The sequence below is a fragment of the Lepidochelys olivacea genome (assembly GCF_965140295.1).
Source record: "Lepidochelys olivacea isolate rLepOli2 genome assembly, chromosome: 4".
NCBI classification, from domain to species: domain Eukaryota; kingdom Metazoa; phylum Chordata; order Testudines; family Cheloniidae; genus Lepidochelys; species Lepidochelys olivacea.
In genome coordinates this window covers 20,841,150-20,861,809 of record NC_140414.1, presented here as the reverse complement: position 1 = coordinate 20,861,809, position 20,660 = coordinate 20,841,150, and the positions used below count along the sequence as shown (strand labels likewise).

At 44.3% G+C, this 20,660-nt stretch overlaps 1 protein-coding gene across 5 annotated transcripts in view; it reads right to left on the bottom strand.

The window, feature by feature from the left end:
* Positions 1–20,660, bottom strand: part of FRAS1 (Fraser extracellular matrix complex subunit 1) — a 308,408-nt gene that overhangs the window by 21,731 nt on the left and 266,017 nt on the right. For all 5 annotated transcript variants that reach the window (XR_014711451.1, XM_084627181.1, XM_084627178.1 and 2 more), the window contains 14 exons: positions 18,629–18,788; positions 17,478–17,640; positions 15,061–15,307; positions 12,736–13,080; positions 12,216–12,376; positions 10,499–10,646; positions 9,024–9,229; positions 8,330–8,486; positions 7,377–7,577; positions 5,658–5,845; positions 4,202–4,477; positions 2,958–3,190; positions 2,326–2,486; positions 1,354–1,568 (listed from right to left, as the gene is read on the bottom strand). Coding sequence is in view for 4 of the 5 variants with exons in the window: in XM_084627181.1 (XP_084483307.1) it covers positions 1,354–1,568; positions 2,326–2,486; positions 2,958–3,190; positions 4,202–4,477; positions 5,658–5,845; positions 7,377–7,577; positions 8,330–8,486; positions 9,024–9,229; positions 10,499–10,646; positions 12,216–12,376; positions 12,736–13,080; positions 15,061–15,307; positions 17,478–17,640; positions 18,629–18,788 (2,861 nt within the window). In the remaining variant the exon portion in view is untranslated. The remainder of the gene's footprint in view (positions 1–1,353; positions 1,569–2,325; positions 2,487–2,957; positions 3,191–4,201; positions 4,478–5,657; positions 5,846–7,376; positions 7,578–8,329; positions 8,487–9,023; positions 9,230–10,498; positions 10,647–12,215; positions 12,377–12,735; positions 13,081–15,060; positions 15,308–17,477; positions 17,641–18,628; positions 18,789–20,660) is intronic.

Here is a 20,660-nt window from a genome sequence, read left to right as displayed (position 1 = left end):
TCTATAATTGTCTAAAGCAGGCAAATTGAGTGATGTGCCGAAGGTCAGCTGAAAGCCTGCGAACCACTCGAGACCTCCTGATAACTGTATTTTAACACATGAAATGGGCATGTATAAAGATAACAGCTCAGTGGATCATCACCAACGTTGCTGGTTTTCAAAAAATACTGGAATAAAAGTAACTGTCACTAAAATGATGAATGAGTTTGCCCATGTGAATAAAGAAAGTCTTTTCCTGATTAGCATTTGAGAAATGAAAAATACCTCCCTCCCCCTGTTCTGCTGAAAGAACATTATGTAAATACAAAGCTGTTCCTCACTCACCGAGAACACTAGCGTTAGTCAAAGCTGAGTCTACGAACATGTCTTTATCTTTATGTGCATGTACCCTCGCTCTGTGTGCAGTATAAATGTACGGGTATGTGTCTGGAATAATACCTGGCCTCCACCACATAAGCTAACTGTGCGCACGAGGTACTGTGAATCATGATTTCAGCTCTACAAACGCAAGTCTCTATTCAGTACATTAAAAGAGCAGCTCTGCTTGCTCAGTCAGTAAACACACGAGCCAGTCTGAGTTATTATAATATATTGCAAAAAGAAAAAGAGTATTTGTGGCACCTTAGAGACTAACACATTTTTTTGACCATAAGCTTTCGTGAGCTACAGCTCACTTCATCAGATGCAAGTGAGATGTAGCTCATGAAAGCTTATGCTCAAATAAATTTGTTAGTCTCTAAGGTGCCACGAGTACTCCTTTTCTTTTTGCGAATACAGACTAACAGGGCTGCTACTCTGAAACTTATAATATATTGGTTATACATATTGCAACCAGTAGAGGGCAGTGGTACTCATACACACAAGCCATTATTTTATACTAGATTATTACTCTCACTGTGCTCTTCTGCAAATTTGAGAAATCTCAAAAAATTCCTGAGAGCTCACTCCACTATTCACAGAGGGCAAAATTCTCAGCAACGGTAAATTAACATATATCCACTGAATTCAATGCTGATTTACACCAGCTGAGAATCTGGTCCGAAATAGTTAATAGCAGAGACAGTCATGAATTTTCATATTACCAATACATTATTACACTTGAAACATTTACAGTATAGTCTCTAGCATATGATGGAATAATATAATTAAAACAATACCATTCTTATCAAAATAAAAGAGCCAAGTACATTTCATGATGTACCATTCTGCCTTAAATAATAGCCAGGGGAAAATCAAATGTGTACTGATTCCGTGGGATGGAAGGCACGCCCAACGAATATTTACTGCTATAGGACTTCTGCCTTAGTAAAGAGGTCTGGATTGGGCCCAAGTCTTTTGGAAATGAACCCTCACCTGGAAGTCAGCAGTTACAGATCCCCCACAGACATCGATTAATTCTGTCATGTCATAGTATGCATCAAAAGTCCAAATACAGCTCTTCAGATTGAGGTGTTTGTAGAGCTGGATTGTCTTTGGTTCTCTCACTGTGGGATCAAACTGGTATGGACGGTCATATCCAGGACCCAGAATGATGCTGTCATACGTCACTTCATCCAGGAATCCCGCTTCTGGAATTAGGAAACAAAAGGAGACATATCTCTGTGAATTAAGGAACTCTAGGTACTGACATAACATTTTAATTATCCAATGAGGTATTGGATATATACTGAGATGATGATTTTTATTACAGTACTGCTTAGAGGCACTTTTCACTATGTTAAACTGGAGTTAAGGCTGAATCCATATAAATAACATAAAGGTAAAAACTAACAGGGATGTTGCATTTATTCCAGAACCAAATATTATAAAGCCAGGAAACTCAGGGCTAAGGTTAAACTTCTAAAATATCCAAACGTGTTAAGGTCTGAAAACGCACAGTTAGGGCATCTAAACAATCTTAACTCTGCCCTATAGTGACACCATGCAATGAACATACAATTCTGACTTGTGCATTAGAGTGTTTGCAGTGCCAGGGTAGCTTAAACTAAATTTTAAAGACAAGTTTTGGATTTTTTCCTTGGCTCATGGCGTCCCTTCCACATGATTCGTTTGCTGATGCTGCTTTCTGTGCCACAAGGCAGAATGAAGCACAGGGGCTCACTGTGTACCCTGCCACAGAACATATACGGGAAAGGGGAAATGACCTGCTCAGTGCATTCCTCCCCATTTATCTCCCTCAAATGTAGCAACTCTACTGCATATTGATATCTCAATATTATTAATTATATAGTGCCAATAGTATGCTAGGTCCTTGCCTTAAAGAGCTTACCCTCTGTTCATGTTTCCTTTTTCATTTACAAAGCAATCGCTTGCTTTAAAGCTTACCCGAGATGCCCTGCAGGTCCCTGATGGTGACCAGGTTTGAGCAGACATGCTGGTGTCTGTAGATGGACTCGGATAAGAGGAAGTGCAGGTTGTGCAGAGGCATAGTGGAGATAAGAGGCAGCATTCCATCCTGGTGGGGGATTTGCACTGAAATATGGATTCTAGAACAGAATAAATAAGCAGAAACAGCTGTTTATGCAAAAACTGTTCACAAAAAGGGTGCATATTGTATCAGTTTACACAGCACATAGCTACCGTCTGGTCAACAGCTCAGAGCACAAGTTTGAATTCATTGGTGTTGTATTTATTTAGGGCTGAATTTCCTCGCTGATGTTGAGTAACACTGTATTCCTTGATATAGACCCACTGACTACAGTGTTTCTAACTCAAGGAGTAAAGCATGACCCCAGAGGCAATTATATGAATGCTTGCTGCATCCCTTCACTATTAAGTATGAGGAGGAGACGGGGGGAAGAGAGCCAGTTCATGATATACAAAAGAGACCTCATTTCTTAAACACATCCATCTTTTTTCTGTTCTGTTTGTTTTGTATGTAAAAACATGAATTAAACCGTTAATCCCCTGGAAGACCAGAATCATGGTCAGGTGAGTGCCCATTTCCAGGCTTATACCTGTTGGGATGTTCCTTGTGTTTGACATCCAGATACTTCAGAGTGGCAATGAACGACTGAGCCTGGAATCCTCGGCCCGTTCCAGCTACCACAGGAGTATGACAAATGGCACTGTCGGTCCCTATGGTAACTATGTTGCTTCTCAGTGGGGTCCCCACGTGCCCAGCCTTGTCTATGGCTTTTGCCACACAGCGCACATGGAACCGCCGGCTGAAGTAAATGCTGTCCAGCACCTGGGAGGAATGAGGAAAGCGGTTTGCATGTATGTAAAAGGCAAAACCAGGCCCGCCCCAACACGTACGGGCTGATTCGCAGAAGTGCTGAGCACTCACAACTGCAACGAAGTCAGTGGGAGCTGTGGCTGAATATACGAAGTGGTCTGTTGTTATTATGGATTATTATTATCAATTGATTTATATTACCGTAGTGCCTGAGGCTGCTAGCCATCAGGACCCCATTGCGCTAGGTGTTCTACAAACACAGAACAAAGAGATGGTCCCTGTTCCCTAGGGCTTACAATGTACTGCTAAGTACTCTCAAAGTCAGGTCCTAGGGCTCTTAGTTGGGCATGCGAAATTAGTGGAAACTTCTGACCTTGATCTCTCTCTACCTCAGTACCCCTTCTGTAAAATGGGGATAATGCCATCCCCCTCTCCCCCAACTTCACAGAAAATAGATTCATTCATGTTTGTGAAGCACTTTCATGTTCTTGTGAGGAGCACCGTGGAAATGTCCGGAAGGAAATTAATAATTGTCTTCAGAGAAGGGTTTGAATACTGTGCAGTAAATAATGCCTAGGGCCACCCGTTAAACAACCAGAATAAAACAAAATATTGAATGGGTTTTCATTCAGTGAGCACCATCCGTCCTGTGCACCGAATGAGGCAGGGGTCCTATTGATCAGGGAATTAAAGACTGTATCATAATGCATATGCACCAGCAGGCTGAATTAAGGTTGCACAGGCAACCTTATGTCTGGCACATCTTAACTTTTGTGTGCTGGACTTTGCATCCTTAATAATGTTCTCTTAATGAAGCTGGGGGCTTTGTGGGTGGCTGGATGGGTGTGAAACATACACACATTACTTCAACTTAGTTAATGGTTCTTCAAGAACTGATATTCTACTGACCTAGAATCTCAAAACAGCAAATGCTTCAAGGATGTGCTTTGAGCCCCCTAACACTCACCATGAACTGTTATGCATAATCCACACCCTCTTGCACTACCGTACACAGTCACGTACCATGTGGTTGATGCTAGTGAACGGCGTATTGTCCGAAATTGTTTCAAAGGGTGATCTGGCCCCATTCCCATCAGTGGGCGTTGCCACCTCCCAGTTGAACTGTACTGAAGACTGGTTGATCCCGGCCTCATCACAGCGCTCCTTCATGAATAAGTACTTGGGGAAGTGAGGATCACAAGGCGTTACACAGATCAGTGGGTAGCCTGGAGAAGGGGATTTCTTTACACCCTCTTTGGTTACTTCCTCCACATGGTCATAGTCTGCCAGGGTGACCACCTGCAGCAATGCAATACACCAGCTTTCACCAGGAACTGAGGGAAAGACACATGAAACAAGGGCTGGGCTGCCTGTTTTCTCAATTTCCAAACCTTGTTACTGGTGCACTGTATTTATTTTACTTCATAAATCCCACTGAGGATTACAGGGAAGGAGAGAGGTGTATGGACTCAGCAGGAATGCTCAGCGCTATCAGCATATTGGAGCATCCTATGCTATTAAAATACTAAATCCTACATTATGGAACACATCCAGTACCTGAATTGCAGCCGTGTCCCTCAGAAGAGGGACAACCCAAGTCCTACACCTGCCCAGCTGTTCGCATTCTAGCTCAGATATCATTTAGGCTCTCTGCAGTAAAAGGTGAGTGGGATGCTACCAACATAATTGTATTTGATATTATTTTGGATGCTGAAGCACACAAGGAACATAACAGTGCACGTACCGTCCCTTGCCCAAACTAAGGGCAATGCCAGTGTAACAACTTCCCTGTTTGAGGGAAATAAACCCAGGAACTCTGGATCTAAAAGCATAAGCCTCTACAACTTAGGCAAAAGGACAAGCTCCATTAGCTTGGAGGTGGTAGCAGACTCAGACATCTACAAGTGATTTGCCCACTAGAAAGGTTCCTACCTTATGATAACAGCTTAGTTAAGTGGGACTTTCCCATACTACTACCTTATTATCTGCCATTTTTGCCTTGGCAATCTCCAGCCCATCTCACCTTAACATAAGCAACTATGTCTCTTCAGTCATGCCACAGTTCAAATGGCAGGAAAGCATGGGCCCATGCCTCTGTGAAGTAGGTGAAGAACCATTATGCAGCCTGTTCTCCTATTCACTGCCTTGCCTGCCTCCCACACCACCTGGAATACCAGTATCAATTTACCCTGAGCCTCTGCTGGTCCAAAGAGGAATGCTGTGACTACAGAGGGTGTGTCTACACTAGAGTTTTAACCTTGAGTTAACTGGTCACATGAACAGGGGGTCCGCTTAGCCACAACTGTCTGTCGCCTAGATCAAGCATTCGGGAGTCTCCACACTCGTTTTTTAAAAGGCCGTGGCTTCACAGGCCTGCATGTTCTAGTGTAGGCAAGCCCAGTGTGCTTCGCTGCGTGTTCTGCTTTTCTGTAGGTTCTCCCCTACCACTAACTTACATCATTCACGTTTTGCTACTTACAATGGGAGGTGCTGGTAAAATAAGGCTCCCTGCTGCTTCCTGATCCAGAATAGTGACTACTGCAGTGGTGATATCCCCAAGAACAGCTTCCACTGGATCATCTGGACCCAGCACCACAGAAAAGGACTCATGCCACTCCCTGTCTTCGTTAGACAGGATCTCCACCTTAAATATGATGTGGTCCACCCCTACATGAATGAACACGAGAGAAACAGAGAACCTGATATATCATCTGACATTACCCTAACAGCTCCCATAAAACACTGCATAGCTGCCTCAGGTCAGGATCATTGAAACATTACATAAAATACACATTACAGGTTTTATCTGAACTCTAATGATTTAGCACCTTCCAGCCAGGATAGATAAATAAATAAGTCATAAATAAAACTCCAGCTAAAACGACTGGTCCGATTGATCATCTGGCAGACTTACAAGCAGATGCTATATGAGGATTAACAGTGCCTGTCTTATATTAGCTGACTGTAATAAAAATCTATGATCCAAAACATATCCCATCCCTGTTACTAGTGTCTCTGTTTTAACTCTTTGGCTCTAACATGCAAAGCTACTGCTGTTGGACCCGTGGGGCATGGTTCGAGTTATCTTGTAGGATCTTGAGGGGTTTCTGCAGAACTCCTGTATACACAGGCTCCTTGAGGAATCTGTATTGTTAGCTGTCAACTGGCAATATTCTCTCTCTTACAATCACTCTCATTCTCAAACTTCATCACCGTAGCAGGAAGAAGGGTTACACCGTATCAGGATTTCGGCCATAGCAGAAGGCAGGGTTGTAGCCAGGGGATTCCTACGGACTTTAATGGCAACTGCCTGGCTAAAACCTTATGCAGAACATTTATAGTTTATTACAAAAAACCCTTGTCACCCAGCAAGGGTGTTGTGAAGGGATGAAATATGGGATTCGCATATTCCATGGTACCAAACATGAAAGGTGTTGTGGTTGGGGATGGCCTTCCAATCTGTTCAAAGGCAGGTAATCCCTGTGAGCACACAGGCTAGGCCATCTTTCTGTCTCCTTATATTCATCACTCCTTGCTCACTCACGCTTTGTATGCAGCGTGAGCACCCCCTGTATGCAGAAGGGCGTGAGGGGGAATGCGGTTTGGCACCAGCAGAAAAGTGATGGTCTGCTCCAGTGGGAGTCTCAATTCCCCACCTCCACTGTTTTTCAGTTTTTATTTTTCTCAGCTGCCTGCAGGGGAAGTGGAGAGAACCCTGACATCCCCAGTGTGTGCTCTGTCAAAACATCGTGTTGGACTGCTTTTTGTGGTCTCTCCAACATACTTAAAGAATTCCTCTGAGGCTTATGACTGATTTGGGAAAAGTAAATATAACCACACTGTGAAAGATTATTGAAAGGATGACATAGGTGTTTCCTATTATAAATGCTGCATCAAATATGACTGCAGTGTGTGTGTCTAGAACAAACCCCAAAGCATAAATACTTTAGAGGGGGTTGGTGTAGCTCATGTTTTAGCTTATATATGAAATCATACACCCATGAAAAGCAAGACACACACAGTGACTTCAATGGGAGCAGAGTTGGGTCAATGCCAAATGCTTTTGAAAATCCCCCACATAGAGCATTGTTGTGTAAATTACTTGCACATTTTCCTTTCATTTTAATTTGTTTTGGCCTGTGTTAAATGTCACTGAGTAATCCCTCCACCTCATAATTCAATTCCAAGTATCCTTTACCAGGGCTGAACTTGAGGACTCGACTCTTTGGATAGTAATCGACTCCGGACTGGGCTGAGCCATCACGGGTGCTGCAGCGGACCTTTGAGGTCCTGTTCTGGTCCCCTCTTCTGAGCACCTTGATGTTTAGAATAGCAAGACCCTCAGGGCCTGGAGGCTCCCGTACTTGGTATGCAGTCTCTTCAAACTCAATGGTGGGGGCTAGAGAAATGGTATGAAGAACAGAAACACGTATTTGTAGCAACTCTAGTAGCCTCAAAATGATTTGCACCACAGTAAGCTTTCCAGCAGCCAAGGCTGAACTGACATAGCTCCTTTTAAAACCCATCAACATTATTCCGCACATCAGAGTGAAGTCTGAGAGGCACTCCTGACATACAGGGGCAGAGCCTACAGCCTAGACATGGCTCTCTGATACCCTGCTGGGCCCAGGAGCCATACAGTAAGCTTGGCAGTCATTCCTTCAGATTGCCCTTCCAGCAGACAGGTAGGCTGCCTTACCTGACCTTTCCAAATACACTAACTCTACATTTTGTCTAGCACTAGTGGTCCTTTATCTATGTGCCACAGCGTACCACTAACATGAGATTCAGAATCAATTTTAAATGTGAGTTAATACAATATAATGGCAGGTTTCAGAGTAACAGCCGTGTTAGTCTGTATTTGCAAAAAGAAAAGGAGTACTTGTGGCACCATAGAGACTAACCAATTTATTTGAGCATAAGCTTATAGTTCACGAAAGCTTATGCTCAAATAAATTGGTTAGTCGCTAAGGTGCCACAAGTACTCCTTTTCTTTTTACAATATAATGGAGCACTGATCAACAAGTCAACCATTTAATTCGAGGCAGTTTACATATAATGGCTAACATTCAGACCTGGTGTAAATTCCACTGACTGCCCTGGAATTGTACCTGCTCCATCTAGTTCCTAATGTAGCCCATTCTCTCTTACCATCTTCATCATTGGAGACAGTAATGGTGGCCATGTCATTCTTTCCGATTCTAGCTCCGCTCCAGTGGTTTCCAAGGGGACTGCCAAGATAGATCCGGAATTGCTCCTCTGGTTCAAATGCAGAGTCATCATTGATATAGACAGTGCAGTTCTTCACCTACAGCCAAATACATCATCAGTTAAAGACTAGCAACTAACACGAATAATTCCTCTGAATTTAATGGAAGATTAGTGTTTCTTCACTACCTACCATTTAACACCACAGTGTTAAATGCTAGGTATGATGAAAGAAGGCTTAGAAACTCTGCGTGGGCATCAAAGTGCAGCTATATGATGAAAAGCGGCTGTGGAAAAATGGCACTTCTTACTCACTACAGCTGGTCCTCGTGTGTATTCCAAGACTATCTACTCAAAAAGCACTAGCTGTAATGCTAAATATTATTGATACCCAACACTTGTTTTTTATGTGTTAACTAATACTTAGTTAGTGTTAAATGCAGATTCTCCATGGACTCATCTTTTAATTCCAGAACAGTAACAATAGCTAATCCAAAGCAGCTGGAATATTACTTCTGAGAAAGGGGGTCTGGTAAAGCCACTGAACAACAGAGTGCCCAGGAGAACATCCAGCTTTTCAAAACCTATTCTGATGATTGTTCTTGGTTCTCCCCCAACCCAGTTAGGTTTAACTCGCCTTCTCCCCTTTCAAAAAAGTGATGCGAGACTCCTCCGCATTTCTCCTCTCCTCGAAGTCCTCCATGACTGCTGCTGTCTGGCTGCGGGTGTAGCACCTGACAGAGGACTCATAGCTCAGGTCTCCGGTGCGGATGATGGGAATGTGCAGGGCACCCTCCTTCTCCTTCACAACGTACAAGTCCTTGCCAAACTGCATGATGGGTACTGCAGGGGGCACACAACAACATCCACACCTGTACCGTGATAAAAGCTAAATAGCGGCCAAAGCAGGCATGCAATCTATTGAAGAAGTACCAGGTGGGGCTGGCAGTCCTGTAGCGAGATGTCAGATTAGACAGTCAACTGTGCTCACGAAGAGTATTCTTGACTTTAACCAAGCAGCTGATCATTGCTCCCACTGGGAACTGGAGATTCTGTTGCTCTTGCTAAAGAAGCAAATCTCTCATCCTACCAACCCTCCGTCACCCACACAAAAAGTTACTGAACATTTTGCTTTCCCTAATATTTTGTTGCCTGAGGTAACCACCTGTTCTGCACATACTGGAGAACTAGCCATGCTCTAAGGCAGTGGTTCCCAAACTTGTTCCGCCACTTGTCCGCCCCGCTTCCAGCAGCTCCCATTGGCCTGGAGCAGTGAACCGCGGCCACTGGGAGCCGCGATCAGCCAAACCTGCAGACCAAACAAACTGGCCCGGCCTGCCAGGGGCTTTCCCTGCACAACCGGCGGAACAAGTTTGGGAACAATTGCCCTAAGGTATATGTGTCTGAGCAGCATGCGTACTGTATGCTGGGGATACATACGAAGAATGGGTAATACTTAGATAGGTTACTGTTCTTAGGGCACTATTGCAATCATAACATCTTCTGTGGCTAGGGATAGAAAAAGCCTGACGCCAAGAGGGCAAGTCTCAGCAGACGGTTCAGGAGCAGAGATAATGACAGATTATTACAGAGCAGTTTTTCTGTGGTTATGTGACTGATGCATTTCTTTAGCAAGCAGGTACCTCCCAGGGAGAAAATCACAAAGGTCAGGATCACGTTTAAAACACAGGAGGGAGGAAAAATACTGTGAGTTGAAATTAATACATGTAAGCTTCAACCCAGCTGCTAAAAAAAGGGCCAGATTCTCATGCCCATACCCACGCTGAATAGTGCCTGACTTCTCATGAAGCATGAGTGATTTCAATGGGACCATACAACGGAAAAGACACTACTCACAGTGAGCAAGGGTCACAAAGTCTGGCCCCACATGGGAGGAGAAAATAGGAATTTTATTTTGCACTTCCACCGACCTTAATTCCTTGAGGACAAAAAAACTAGGGAGAGAAACTATGAAGGACAGGTGCCATGGAATGTGTTGTGTGATGTCATCAAACGCATCCCAGGTGTTTTCCAATTTCTCTTAGTACACGAGGGAAATATGTAAAGGACGGAGCTAGAATGGATTCGATATAGATTCACTGTATAGCTTACCATCTTGGAAAGTGTCATTAATGGCCACTATAGCTTGGAAAGGTTTGGTCAATTCAGCCCCATGGGGTGAGCTTAGGTATACAACAAACGTCTCCAGCCCTTCAATCACTGGGTACTGGGCATCGTCCAGGATTGTCAAGGTGCAGTACTAGAGGAAAAGTAAAAGAACCAGATTATAAAACCTGTTATCCTCCTTTGGCGAGAAAGAGAAAATACCCTGGGATTCATCCTCAGGTGACTTGAGTAACGTCACTAAATGTGGGCTCTTCTAGGTGCACAAACAGCAACAGTTCATGCAAATACTATGGTCTTCACATATAACGCACACTGTATCAAAGAGTAAGGCTCTACCTTTATCCTGGAGAGATTCTTTCAGCTGAACCTTCTTCAACCAGAACGTTAACTTGATTTGACTAGATTTATATTAATCCAAAATGGCGGATGCATCTATCTACTGTAGGTGCTTATAGGGCTCCCATTACTGTAGTCTCAGAGCACCTCACTATCTTTAATGTGTGTATCCTCACAATACTTCCATGAGGTAGGGCAGTACTGGTATCCCCATTGTACAGATGGGGAACGAAGACACCGAGAGGCCAAGCGACTTGGCCCCCCGTTGCACAGGAAGTCTGTGGGAGAGCAGGACATTGAACAGAGATCTCCCACGTCCTAGGCTAGCACCCCAACCACCAGACCATTCTTCCATCTCATCAGATTCAGCTACTGGGGCTTCGATACAAACCTAGCAGGTAACTCAGCAATATGATCGGAGAGTAATTGTGCTGTAATCCTCCCCTCTCCTCACCCCAGCTCCACCTTACTGTTGAAGTTGTCACCCTCATGTCTAGAATTTTAAGACGCACAGGAGATTTTCAAAGGCACAAGGGAATGTCAGGCACCTAATTCCCTCTGGAAGTCAATGGGAGTATGGTCCTTAATTGCCATTTGTGCCTTTTAAGATAGCCCCTTGTAAGCTTTTTGTGGCAGGACCATTATCTGTCTATGTCTCCCGTGAAGTGCCCGGCATATTTTTGGTCACTATAAAACAGACAGACAGAAGTTCAGCTTCTTTAAGCATTACAAATTGTGACCGCCCACAAATGGAGGAAGATTCCATAGACTCTGTGGCATAATGGGACAAAATGAACAACTTGACTTGGCCAGTAGGCCCCGAGTATCACTGCGCTTTATAAAATGAATATTACGTTTTTATATTGGGGCCCCACTGCGGTAGGTGCTAAGCACGCATAATGAAAAGATGGCTCCTGCCCTAAAGAGCTTACAATCAAAGGATATGGCAAGAGAGAATAGGTGGATACAATGGACAGATGGGGAACACCAGGTAGCACTGAAACAATTATGATTAGTGTGATATGCATCAGTAAAAGTCTGCAGTCTGGAAATGGGGATTTTACATGGGAAATCAGGCTGGTTTTGGCTGATGCTTGGAAGGTTTGTGGCAACTCCTTCTGCCATTTATGCTTTTCTTTATTTGATTAAAATGGTTCTTGATGCAGCTGTATTGGCATGAACCTGGGATCAACTGTATCTATAAAAAAATAGATATGTCTCTTTTATTCTGATGTCCCCAAACCCCTGTAAGTAAACAACTGCAGTAAATTTAACTTTCAAAAACAGTGAGTATAGTGATTATGTACGAGAAAGAGACACAGACTGAAATCCGCTCCATCTAAGCGCTGGGTGTGTAGTCCAATACCTCCTCAGTTCTGCCTGGCCTGAACTCTACTTTCTTGGAGCTGGGGATATAGTCAATTCCTGGACTGGCTGAGGGTGGATCTGAAGTCCGAGTCGCACACCATACCGAGGTGGGGGTTGAGAGGTCGGTACCATGCCGGATCACTGGAATGTCAATGATGCCTGGAGGCAAAGTTACACATATTAAAGCCATGATTAGAAATTAGCTGGACATGAGAAAAAAAACACATCTGAAATGTCAATAGGTGCCATCACGTTGGCTTTTTCTTTTCCTTCATGGTGACTCTGTCCATGGCACTTCAGAAAGGACAATGCCTTGCAGACAGTAATAACCAAAGCTCAGCTCCAACGTGTGGGGCAGGATGAGGAAGTGCCATAGCTGCCACCCTTTTCCTCCACAGCGCACATCTGGTTGGAGGGTTCAGTTCTTTACAACACCCACTGGTAATGCAGTGTTTCCACTGCAAGTATCTCACAGTGACAACAAGCCCAGACCCAACGGAATTACTGCTCTCCCTTACCTGCATCCTCATTGACAGTAAAAGTTGCGTTTCCCAGGAACACAGTGGAGGCGTCGTTGGGGCCACTGATCATCACCTTGGCCGAAGCCACGCTTCCTATGCGCGCATTGCTAGAGGCATCCGCCAGGGCAATTTCAAACTCCTCCTCCTCCTCGTACTCGCTGTCATCGATCAGTTTGATGTCACAGGTTGACATGGTGACACCGGGCCCCAAAATAACACGGTTCTCATTCGACATTCCCCTCGACTTAAAGTCGGACCCCAACTCCAGTGCGTAAAGGCTGCTGCCTTTAGCAGATTTGGAGATGGTGTAGCAAAGAGCAGATACAATGCTGCTGGCATCCCCTACAATGTAACATCCACAGGGACAGAAGTGTTATGGTCAGAAAATTATATGATGCTTCATTAGCTGTGGAGGAACATAGGCCCGCATTAGACCTGAATGAACTCTGGGTTTAAACTGAGTTTGGATCTCAACATAAGTGATAGGCCTTAAGCATGTGAATTAAAAAAAAAAAAAAAAACAGAAGGAGGAATTGTTTGTGTTAAACTTGAAGTTTCCCTGGACATGCCAGTGTTATCTCATTTAAGGTGTGGGTTGAGGTAACAGAAATCAAGAAAACATGGGGAATTGGGCACCAGGTCCGGTAAATAATTGGTGTGTTTAATTTATTATAAAGAAATGCACAGTTTAGTAGTTAGAAAGAAATACAGCAACATGAGATAAAGAGGAAACCTTGAAAAGAAAGGGGCTCAACCAGGAATCTTGTCTTAACTAAGCCAGGGGCAGGGTTCTGCTCTAAAACTCCCTCAGTTAGCTTTAGTTAAAGTCCAATACCCAGCCATGACATCACTTGTTTGTTATAGTATATAAAAAGCAAGGTATCTAGGGAGTTCTTTGTCAGTGCCTTTTCTTACCCCTCTGGAAAATAGCATGATGGCAATAGGTACCTCCCAGGCCTCGTCCTGTTGAGAGTATTTGGGCCAGTAATTCTAACTGTATTGCTGTTGGGTATAGAATATAGATTATATATATGCTTGTTTGTACACTGTGTGCAATCACCACCAAGAGGCCTTTGAACTGATAAATGAATGCTTGTGTAGAAACTGAGTTTCCTCAACTTACTAGGAAAATAATTTCTGACACACTGGATGAATTCAGACATCGTCCATTGTAATTTCTACAGTAAGGGGAAAATATTTATGCAAGGGGAGAGTGGAGGACACTCCTGCTGTTCTTAACCATCTACAGAAATTGACCTAGCATGAATTCAAAAGAACATTTTGATATTTTTAGCCAGCTGAATCTCTGGACACTCAACTCCAGCCCCAGTACTGTTGCCTTCTGTGGCTGCTCGCCTGAAATCAGAGATTGAAGAGGGTATGTCTCCTACTATACGCAGCAGCACTGCAGGTGTGTTCCATGGGACGCATAGCACCCGACACATAGGGAAGAAGCCAAGAGATCCCCTGGTTTGCTTCTGTCTTCAGTAGGAGCTGGACTGAGCCCTAAGGCAGCAGGCCTAAACTCAATTATTGAATCTATAAAGGAAAACCAGGCCAACCTCATTGCCCTCTTTCCTTTATTTTCAGATATCCTTTTCCCTGTAGATAATGCTATATTTTTAAAAAGAAAGGAAGGAACCCTGTTTTTTCCTCTCTTTTGGGGCTTTGATATCTGCCCACCAGAAGGGAAGATCGACTCGCTTAAAAGCTGGGAAAGCTTGCTAGCTTCAAAGAGCAATGGAGCCAGATGAGATAAAACTGAGTCCAGACAAGCACAACAGGTCCATTCCTGCCACCCTTCCTCATGTAAACAGTCCTAGTCGTACTTCTACTCCTGTGACAAGAGGCTGCAGGATTGGGACCAACATCTCAATCAATAAAAATGCCAACTGAACACTTTTATGTTTTAAAATTCTATCATCAAAAGCAACATCAGAGATGGGACTAAAGACTCTGAATGTAGCAGAAAGTTCTACAGTTATCTCCTGTGACACAGAAGGCACTGATTTTGCACTAGAGAGATAAATCCAGTTATTGCTCACAACTTATGTGTCTGCTCTAGTGCTGACCAATGGTGAAAGCAGGAATTTGGGGATCAGGGCTTCTAAGTTGCCTTCTTGGCTCTGCCACTGATTTATTGTAGGACCTTGTCATTTAATCGCTGTATGTTTCAGTTTACCCGTCTGTAAAATGGGCCTAACACCACACAATGGAATTTCAAATCTTAGTTAGTTAGTGTTGGTAAAGCAACTTTAGCTCCTGTGCTGAGTAGCGCTATTTTAGTGCAGTATCATCGTTGCTATATCTAATACCACAAACCTTTCCTTTCAATGGGTGCAGACAGGAAGCCAGCACTCTCGTTGACATGGTAAGTCTTCCTGTCAAACTGCAGAGTGGGTTCATCCTCTGTGTCGTTGATGATGACTTTGGCCTGGGTGATCTCCCCCAGCAGGGCATAGGCTGGCATGCTGAGCTCCACAGTGAAGCTCTCCGTGTTCTCAAAGACATCATCATCATTGATAGCAATGATGCAGGCCTTGGTGTCCTCCCACTCATCAAACTGCACCTGCAAGGAAGTGAACAACTAGGGGTGTACATATGGGCTTGCAGCTGCAAATGCAGAAACCCTCCCTGCTCCCCTCTGGAAAGCACGAATGCCCTGAATCTTTGCTAATAATCACAGAACTTTAATTGTCCTGGTATGTTTCAGAGCTGTGCTTTACTTTTGTTCTCCTGGGACCCGATCCAAAGCCCACTAGTCAAAGGAAAGACTCCCAATGACTCAGTGGGGTTTGGATCAGAGCTCTTGGGAGCTCCTGAGCTCAGTTCTTCACTGAACTGTCCCTTGTTCAGTCACCTACAGTGAATGCGAATGTACAAAGGGAATGCAAATCTCTACCATGCTCTCTTGCTTGTGTTTTGCACAGAGGGAAACAATTACACAAGGCAAAAGGCACTGAAGAATCAGGCCCCTTGATTCTGACCTCACACTAGGTTTGTGCTTGAGTAATTCCATTTACTTTAATGGAGTTACTCCTGATTGACACCAGCATGAATGAGATCAGAACCTAGGCAAGCCTGTATTAGACACGGTCTTGCAGAATATTCCCGTACAGGGACTCTGTCAACATAAAACTCATACTTTAAAAGAATGTCCTCTCACCTACAGGCGCAAAAACACCTTAGATTCTTACAACTGAAGTCATCTAAAAGTCTACTTCATGTTTTACCACTTATTTTACTAAGGTGGTTTTTTTTTTAATTCCATGAAGCTTAGATGATGAAAACTGACTGATCACTTTCAGTTTTTGGCTCTGATGTGCTAACTGAAAGTTGAAGTTGTTTAGGATGACAACATGGCAGAGAATTACTTGAATTTCAAAAAACTGGTTTCCCAGATTTTTTTTTCTTAAAGTCATAAATATATTTCTATTAAATTAGTAAGTAATAGCTAACGCCAACTTAGGCCTGAAAATCAGGAGCAAGTCCACTGCTGGCAAACTGATGTCAGAGGGGACTCAAACTGACATTTTAAAAACAAATTTAAATGAAGGAATTTGACATTCAACATTAGAGTCAAAGATCTGAAGATGAGAAGGGACCATTAGAGCATCTAATCTGACCTCCTGCATACCAGTCCTGGTCTCACCAGTGCGACATACAGAGGCAAAATCAGCTCCCCTAACTCCTCTCACTATTCCCCAGTTAATATATCCAAGGATTGCTTTAGCCCTTTTTGCCACAGCATTGCACCGGGAGCTCATGTCCGAGTTGTATGTTCACTATGACCCTGTGATGGGGTAGACATACCCCACACTGGACAACAAGGGGTTAAGGAGCTGTTCCGGGCTCAGCCAGCCCAACCCCGCCACACCTGCAAAGGCACGTAGGGGCTGGAGCAGAACAGCTCATTTGTGGGCCGTGCACGGAGAACAGACCTTCAACCCTCAGCTCCTGAGGATAAATAAGAGAAGGCAGGAGCTTCCCTGACAACAACTGCTTGAATGTCCCTGCCTAAGGGAAGGGAGGGCCTGATCCCGATGCAGCCTGAAATAGAGGTGTTCCTCCCTCTCTCCCATTAACTTAGTTTGTGTGTGTTAATTCCCCTTGTTTTTGTTTATGGACTACCCCAGAAGTGACCTGGATGGAGAGCCATGTCACAAGAAGAGGCAAGGCACCCGAGAGGCAGAGCAGCCACTGGCTGCAGACCCCAATCAGGAATGAGTTGCCACACCATGCCCGACCATGAGGAGGCGCCAGCAGTGAGCCAACCCCTTCACAGACCCCAAAGTCTTTTTCAGCCGTTGCTTTCCAGGATACAGTCCCCCTTTCTATAGGTGTGACCTACATCTAGGAAGAAAAAATACACAACCTTACATATGGCTGCATTAAAATGCATTTTGTTGCAGTGCAGCCTGTCCTCATCATTATTTACCACTCCGCCCACGTGGGCAGTGTCCTTCTAATGTTACACAGTGCAATGCATGTGCTTATTCTATGGTGAGATGTTGAACTCTGCCACTTCCTTCTTCTCCTCCCCCACATGTCTCAGACATGTGAAGCAGGGCTATAACAGCTAAGGTAAAAGGATGAAACAGCAGAGTCCAGACATCCTTAGGGGAACACAGATCAGGTACAAGCAAATAAAAAACACGCTGTCTGATTCACTGTATCAGGTTTCCATAGGGCTATTTCTGAGGGTATACAGTCCTTCCAGCTAGAATTTCCCAACCCACCTGGCCTGCATACTCTACGTAGTCCTGCTGTCCTGGCTTTGAACTGATGCTGGAGGTGGCAGTTCCCTGCTCCGTGCGGCACAGGACAATGGCATATTGATTGAGGTTACCGATTCTCTTCACCGTTACGCTGACAGAGCCAGCCTTCTCACTGACATTGTAGCTGAGAACGTACACAACACAAACACGGGAGATATGTTAGGCACGTCACTTAATGCACAAATGGGTGCTCAGGTAGGTACTAAGGTGATGAGCGCGATATAAGAACCAGAATGGAACAGACCAGGAGCCTTGTATGTTTTTAGTGATACTAAGCAAGCCCAAATCCAGTCTAATTCATGCCTCCAGGGAGGTGAGATCTGGAGATACAGTAAGGGTCTGACAAACATAAGGAGGCAAACTTTAATCTTAGATATATGGGTGCTACTCCCACCGATCACAAAGGTAACACATTGGATCTGCAGTCATCCCAAACTCAGGCAGATAAACGCTATACTCCACACTGTCATGCATAGGCAGTGTGTCCTAGTGATTAGGCTACTGGACTGGGACTCGGGAGATCTCTTTCTGGCTCTGCCACTGGCCTGTGAGTTACCTTGGGCAAGTCACTTCATCTCTGTGCTGCAGTTTCCCCATCTGTAAACTGGGGCTAATGACACTGCCCTCCTTTGTAAGGCACTTTGAGATCTACTGATGAAAAGCGCTGAGTAAGAGCTGGGTATTATTATGCTCTCTCCATACACACTCATAGTGATTTCTCAGCTGAAACTACTGGGTTCTATTTGGCTTCATTGTAGGATTGAATCATCACTTGGGACTGACCTTTACTCATGTGTAGCACCACAGGGCTTCGGACCTGACTGGGACTGCTGGGTGCTACTGAGATATACTCATAAATGATGATGATCTATCCCTATGGGATTATTCTCATATGCTAGGCCCACGCCACTTCCCAGCACTGCGGCATGAAAACCGAGGGCCAAAATCCGAAGTGAGTCTACGAGTCTATCTTCTACCTCCTTGTAGCCACCTCAGCGTCTTAGTTACACCAACTACTTACTGATGTGTAACTTAACTTCCACCCCACCCACCTCACCTCTGAATAAGGCCCTGTATGTCAGATGAGTGCTGTAACCCATAGGATAGCTTACCTGGTGTATTTAAAACTGATGAGAGACCACTGGATATGGAAGACATTGTCACTGACAACGTTGGGCTTGCTGTCTTTCACTAGAAACTGAAAGCTATCCATGGTTTCCTGAATCTTCTCTTCCAGCAACACGTACCGAATCAGTCCCAGGTTCACATCCTCTGTCGGGAAGAGACTCTCAGTGCGTCAATCCAGGCATTCATACATCTCTATGGGCCTGATTCTGATCACAAGTTTGACACTGGTGCAACTCTAATGGCTTTAACAGTTATTTGTCATTCACACCAGTCCAAGAGCCATCCGAAATTATGCTGCATCTCTCTTGCTCTCTCAAAAAACTGATCCAATCTTTTCTTCCACAACTTAGAAAAAAAGGATTTTTTTTGGTAGGATTTTTTTTTAACTAAATTTGACTGGGACTATTTTAATACAAATTTGCTTAAGAAGAATTTAATTAAATCCCCTGGTCTGTATTTTGGTGTGTCCCTTTAACGCCGCTATATAGCTGCAGTAGCGTCTGAGCTTTGCCATAGCATTAAACTGACTCCTTGAACTCTGCCCATAAAATAATATTGGGTCTCTTCCTTTGTATTAGCCTGGATTTACTTTACGCAAGATAGGACAGACTTGGCTGGGGAGTTCTGATGAGAAGCGATAGACAGAAACCTTGACTGTGTTTGCCCAGCGCCTAGCAAAATGGGGCCTTACTCTTGACTGGCATCTCTGTGTTTTACTGTAATAGAAACGTGAAGGGCTAGATGGAGGTGTGACAGGTTGCCCTCCTTTAAGGTGCCACCTGATGTACTGGGATACTACTGAGCCTGCCTGGACCGCCAGCCTGGGCGCCCCTTTACCTGATCTTGCTGAGCCAGGCTCTTAAGCCTCCTCTAGCACACACACAGGCAGGGCCACACCCAGCTGCAGGAAGACACAGACACTGAGATCAGCTCTGGGAAGACCCCAGCACTAAGGTGTCCACCTCCCTTGGAGTGCAGACCAAAGGTAAATTGTCTTATGCTGTATAGTAAGATCTACACAGTGCAAGCTCATAAAAATTCGCCCTCTCCCTCAATGCGAAGAGAGATATGACAACTTCTTCCCCCCCGCATTAGAAATTGCACTAACTGGGTTTAATAATAAGCAAAACAAACTTGTTAACTATAAAAGGCATATTTTAAGTGATTGTAAGAGATAGCAAACAGAACAAAGCAGATTAATGAGCAAGTAAAACAAAAACATGCATGCTAAGCTTAAGATCTTAAAGAAACTGTAATTTCTCACCCTAAATGTTATTTTAGGCAAGTTGCAGAGTTTCTGTAGCTTAGAGTTCCAGTTATTTCTTCTCACAGACTCGATCCCTGCCTCAGTCTGGACTCACCCCTGCCTTTCCCCTCAGGTTAGTTCCTTTGTCCCTTCAGGAACTTTCAGTCGTCCTTCTTCTTGGGTAGGCAATGGAGGAGAGTCCAGATTAACCCCCTCCCCAGCCTTAAAAGGGATTTACCTAAGGCAGGAAACCTTTGTTTGATCTCCATTCCCCTACAGAGGAAAAGAACCAGCAGTGTCCAAGGTGATATTTTGTATCAGGTGATCTTAGCACCTGACCTTGCAGTGTCAATGCAACTATGAAACCAGGCTTATTTGCAATGTCCACAGGAAGGAACTCCAGGCAGATGGGAGATCCAGTCTTTCACCCTGACCACACCACACGATCCATCGTCTACAGCCAAGCTCTGCGATACAACCGCATTTGCTCCAACCCCTCAGACAGAGACAAACACCTACAAGATCTCTGTCAAGCTTTCTTACAACTACAGAAGTAAAGAACTACAGAAGTAAAGAAACAGATTGCCTGCATAAGTAAAGAAACAGATTGATAGAGCCAGAAGAGTTCCCAGAAGTTACCTACTACAGGACAGGCCTAACAAAGAAAATAACAGAACGCCACTAGCCGTCACCTTCAGCCCCCAACTAAAACCCCTCCAACGCATTATTAAGGATCTACAACCTATCCTAAAGGATGACCCAACACTCTC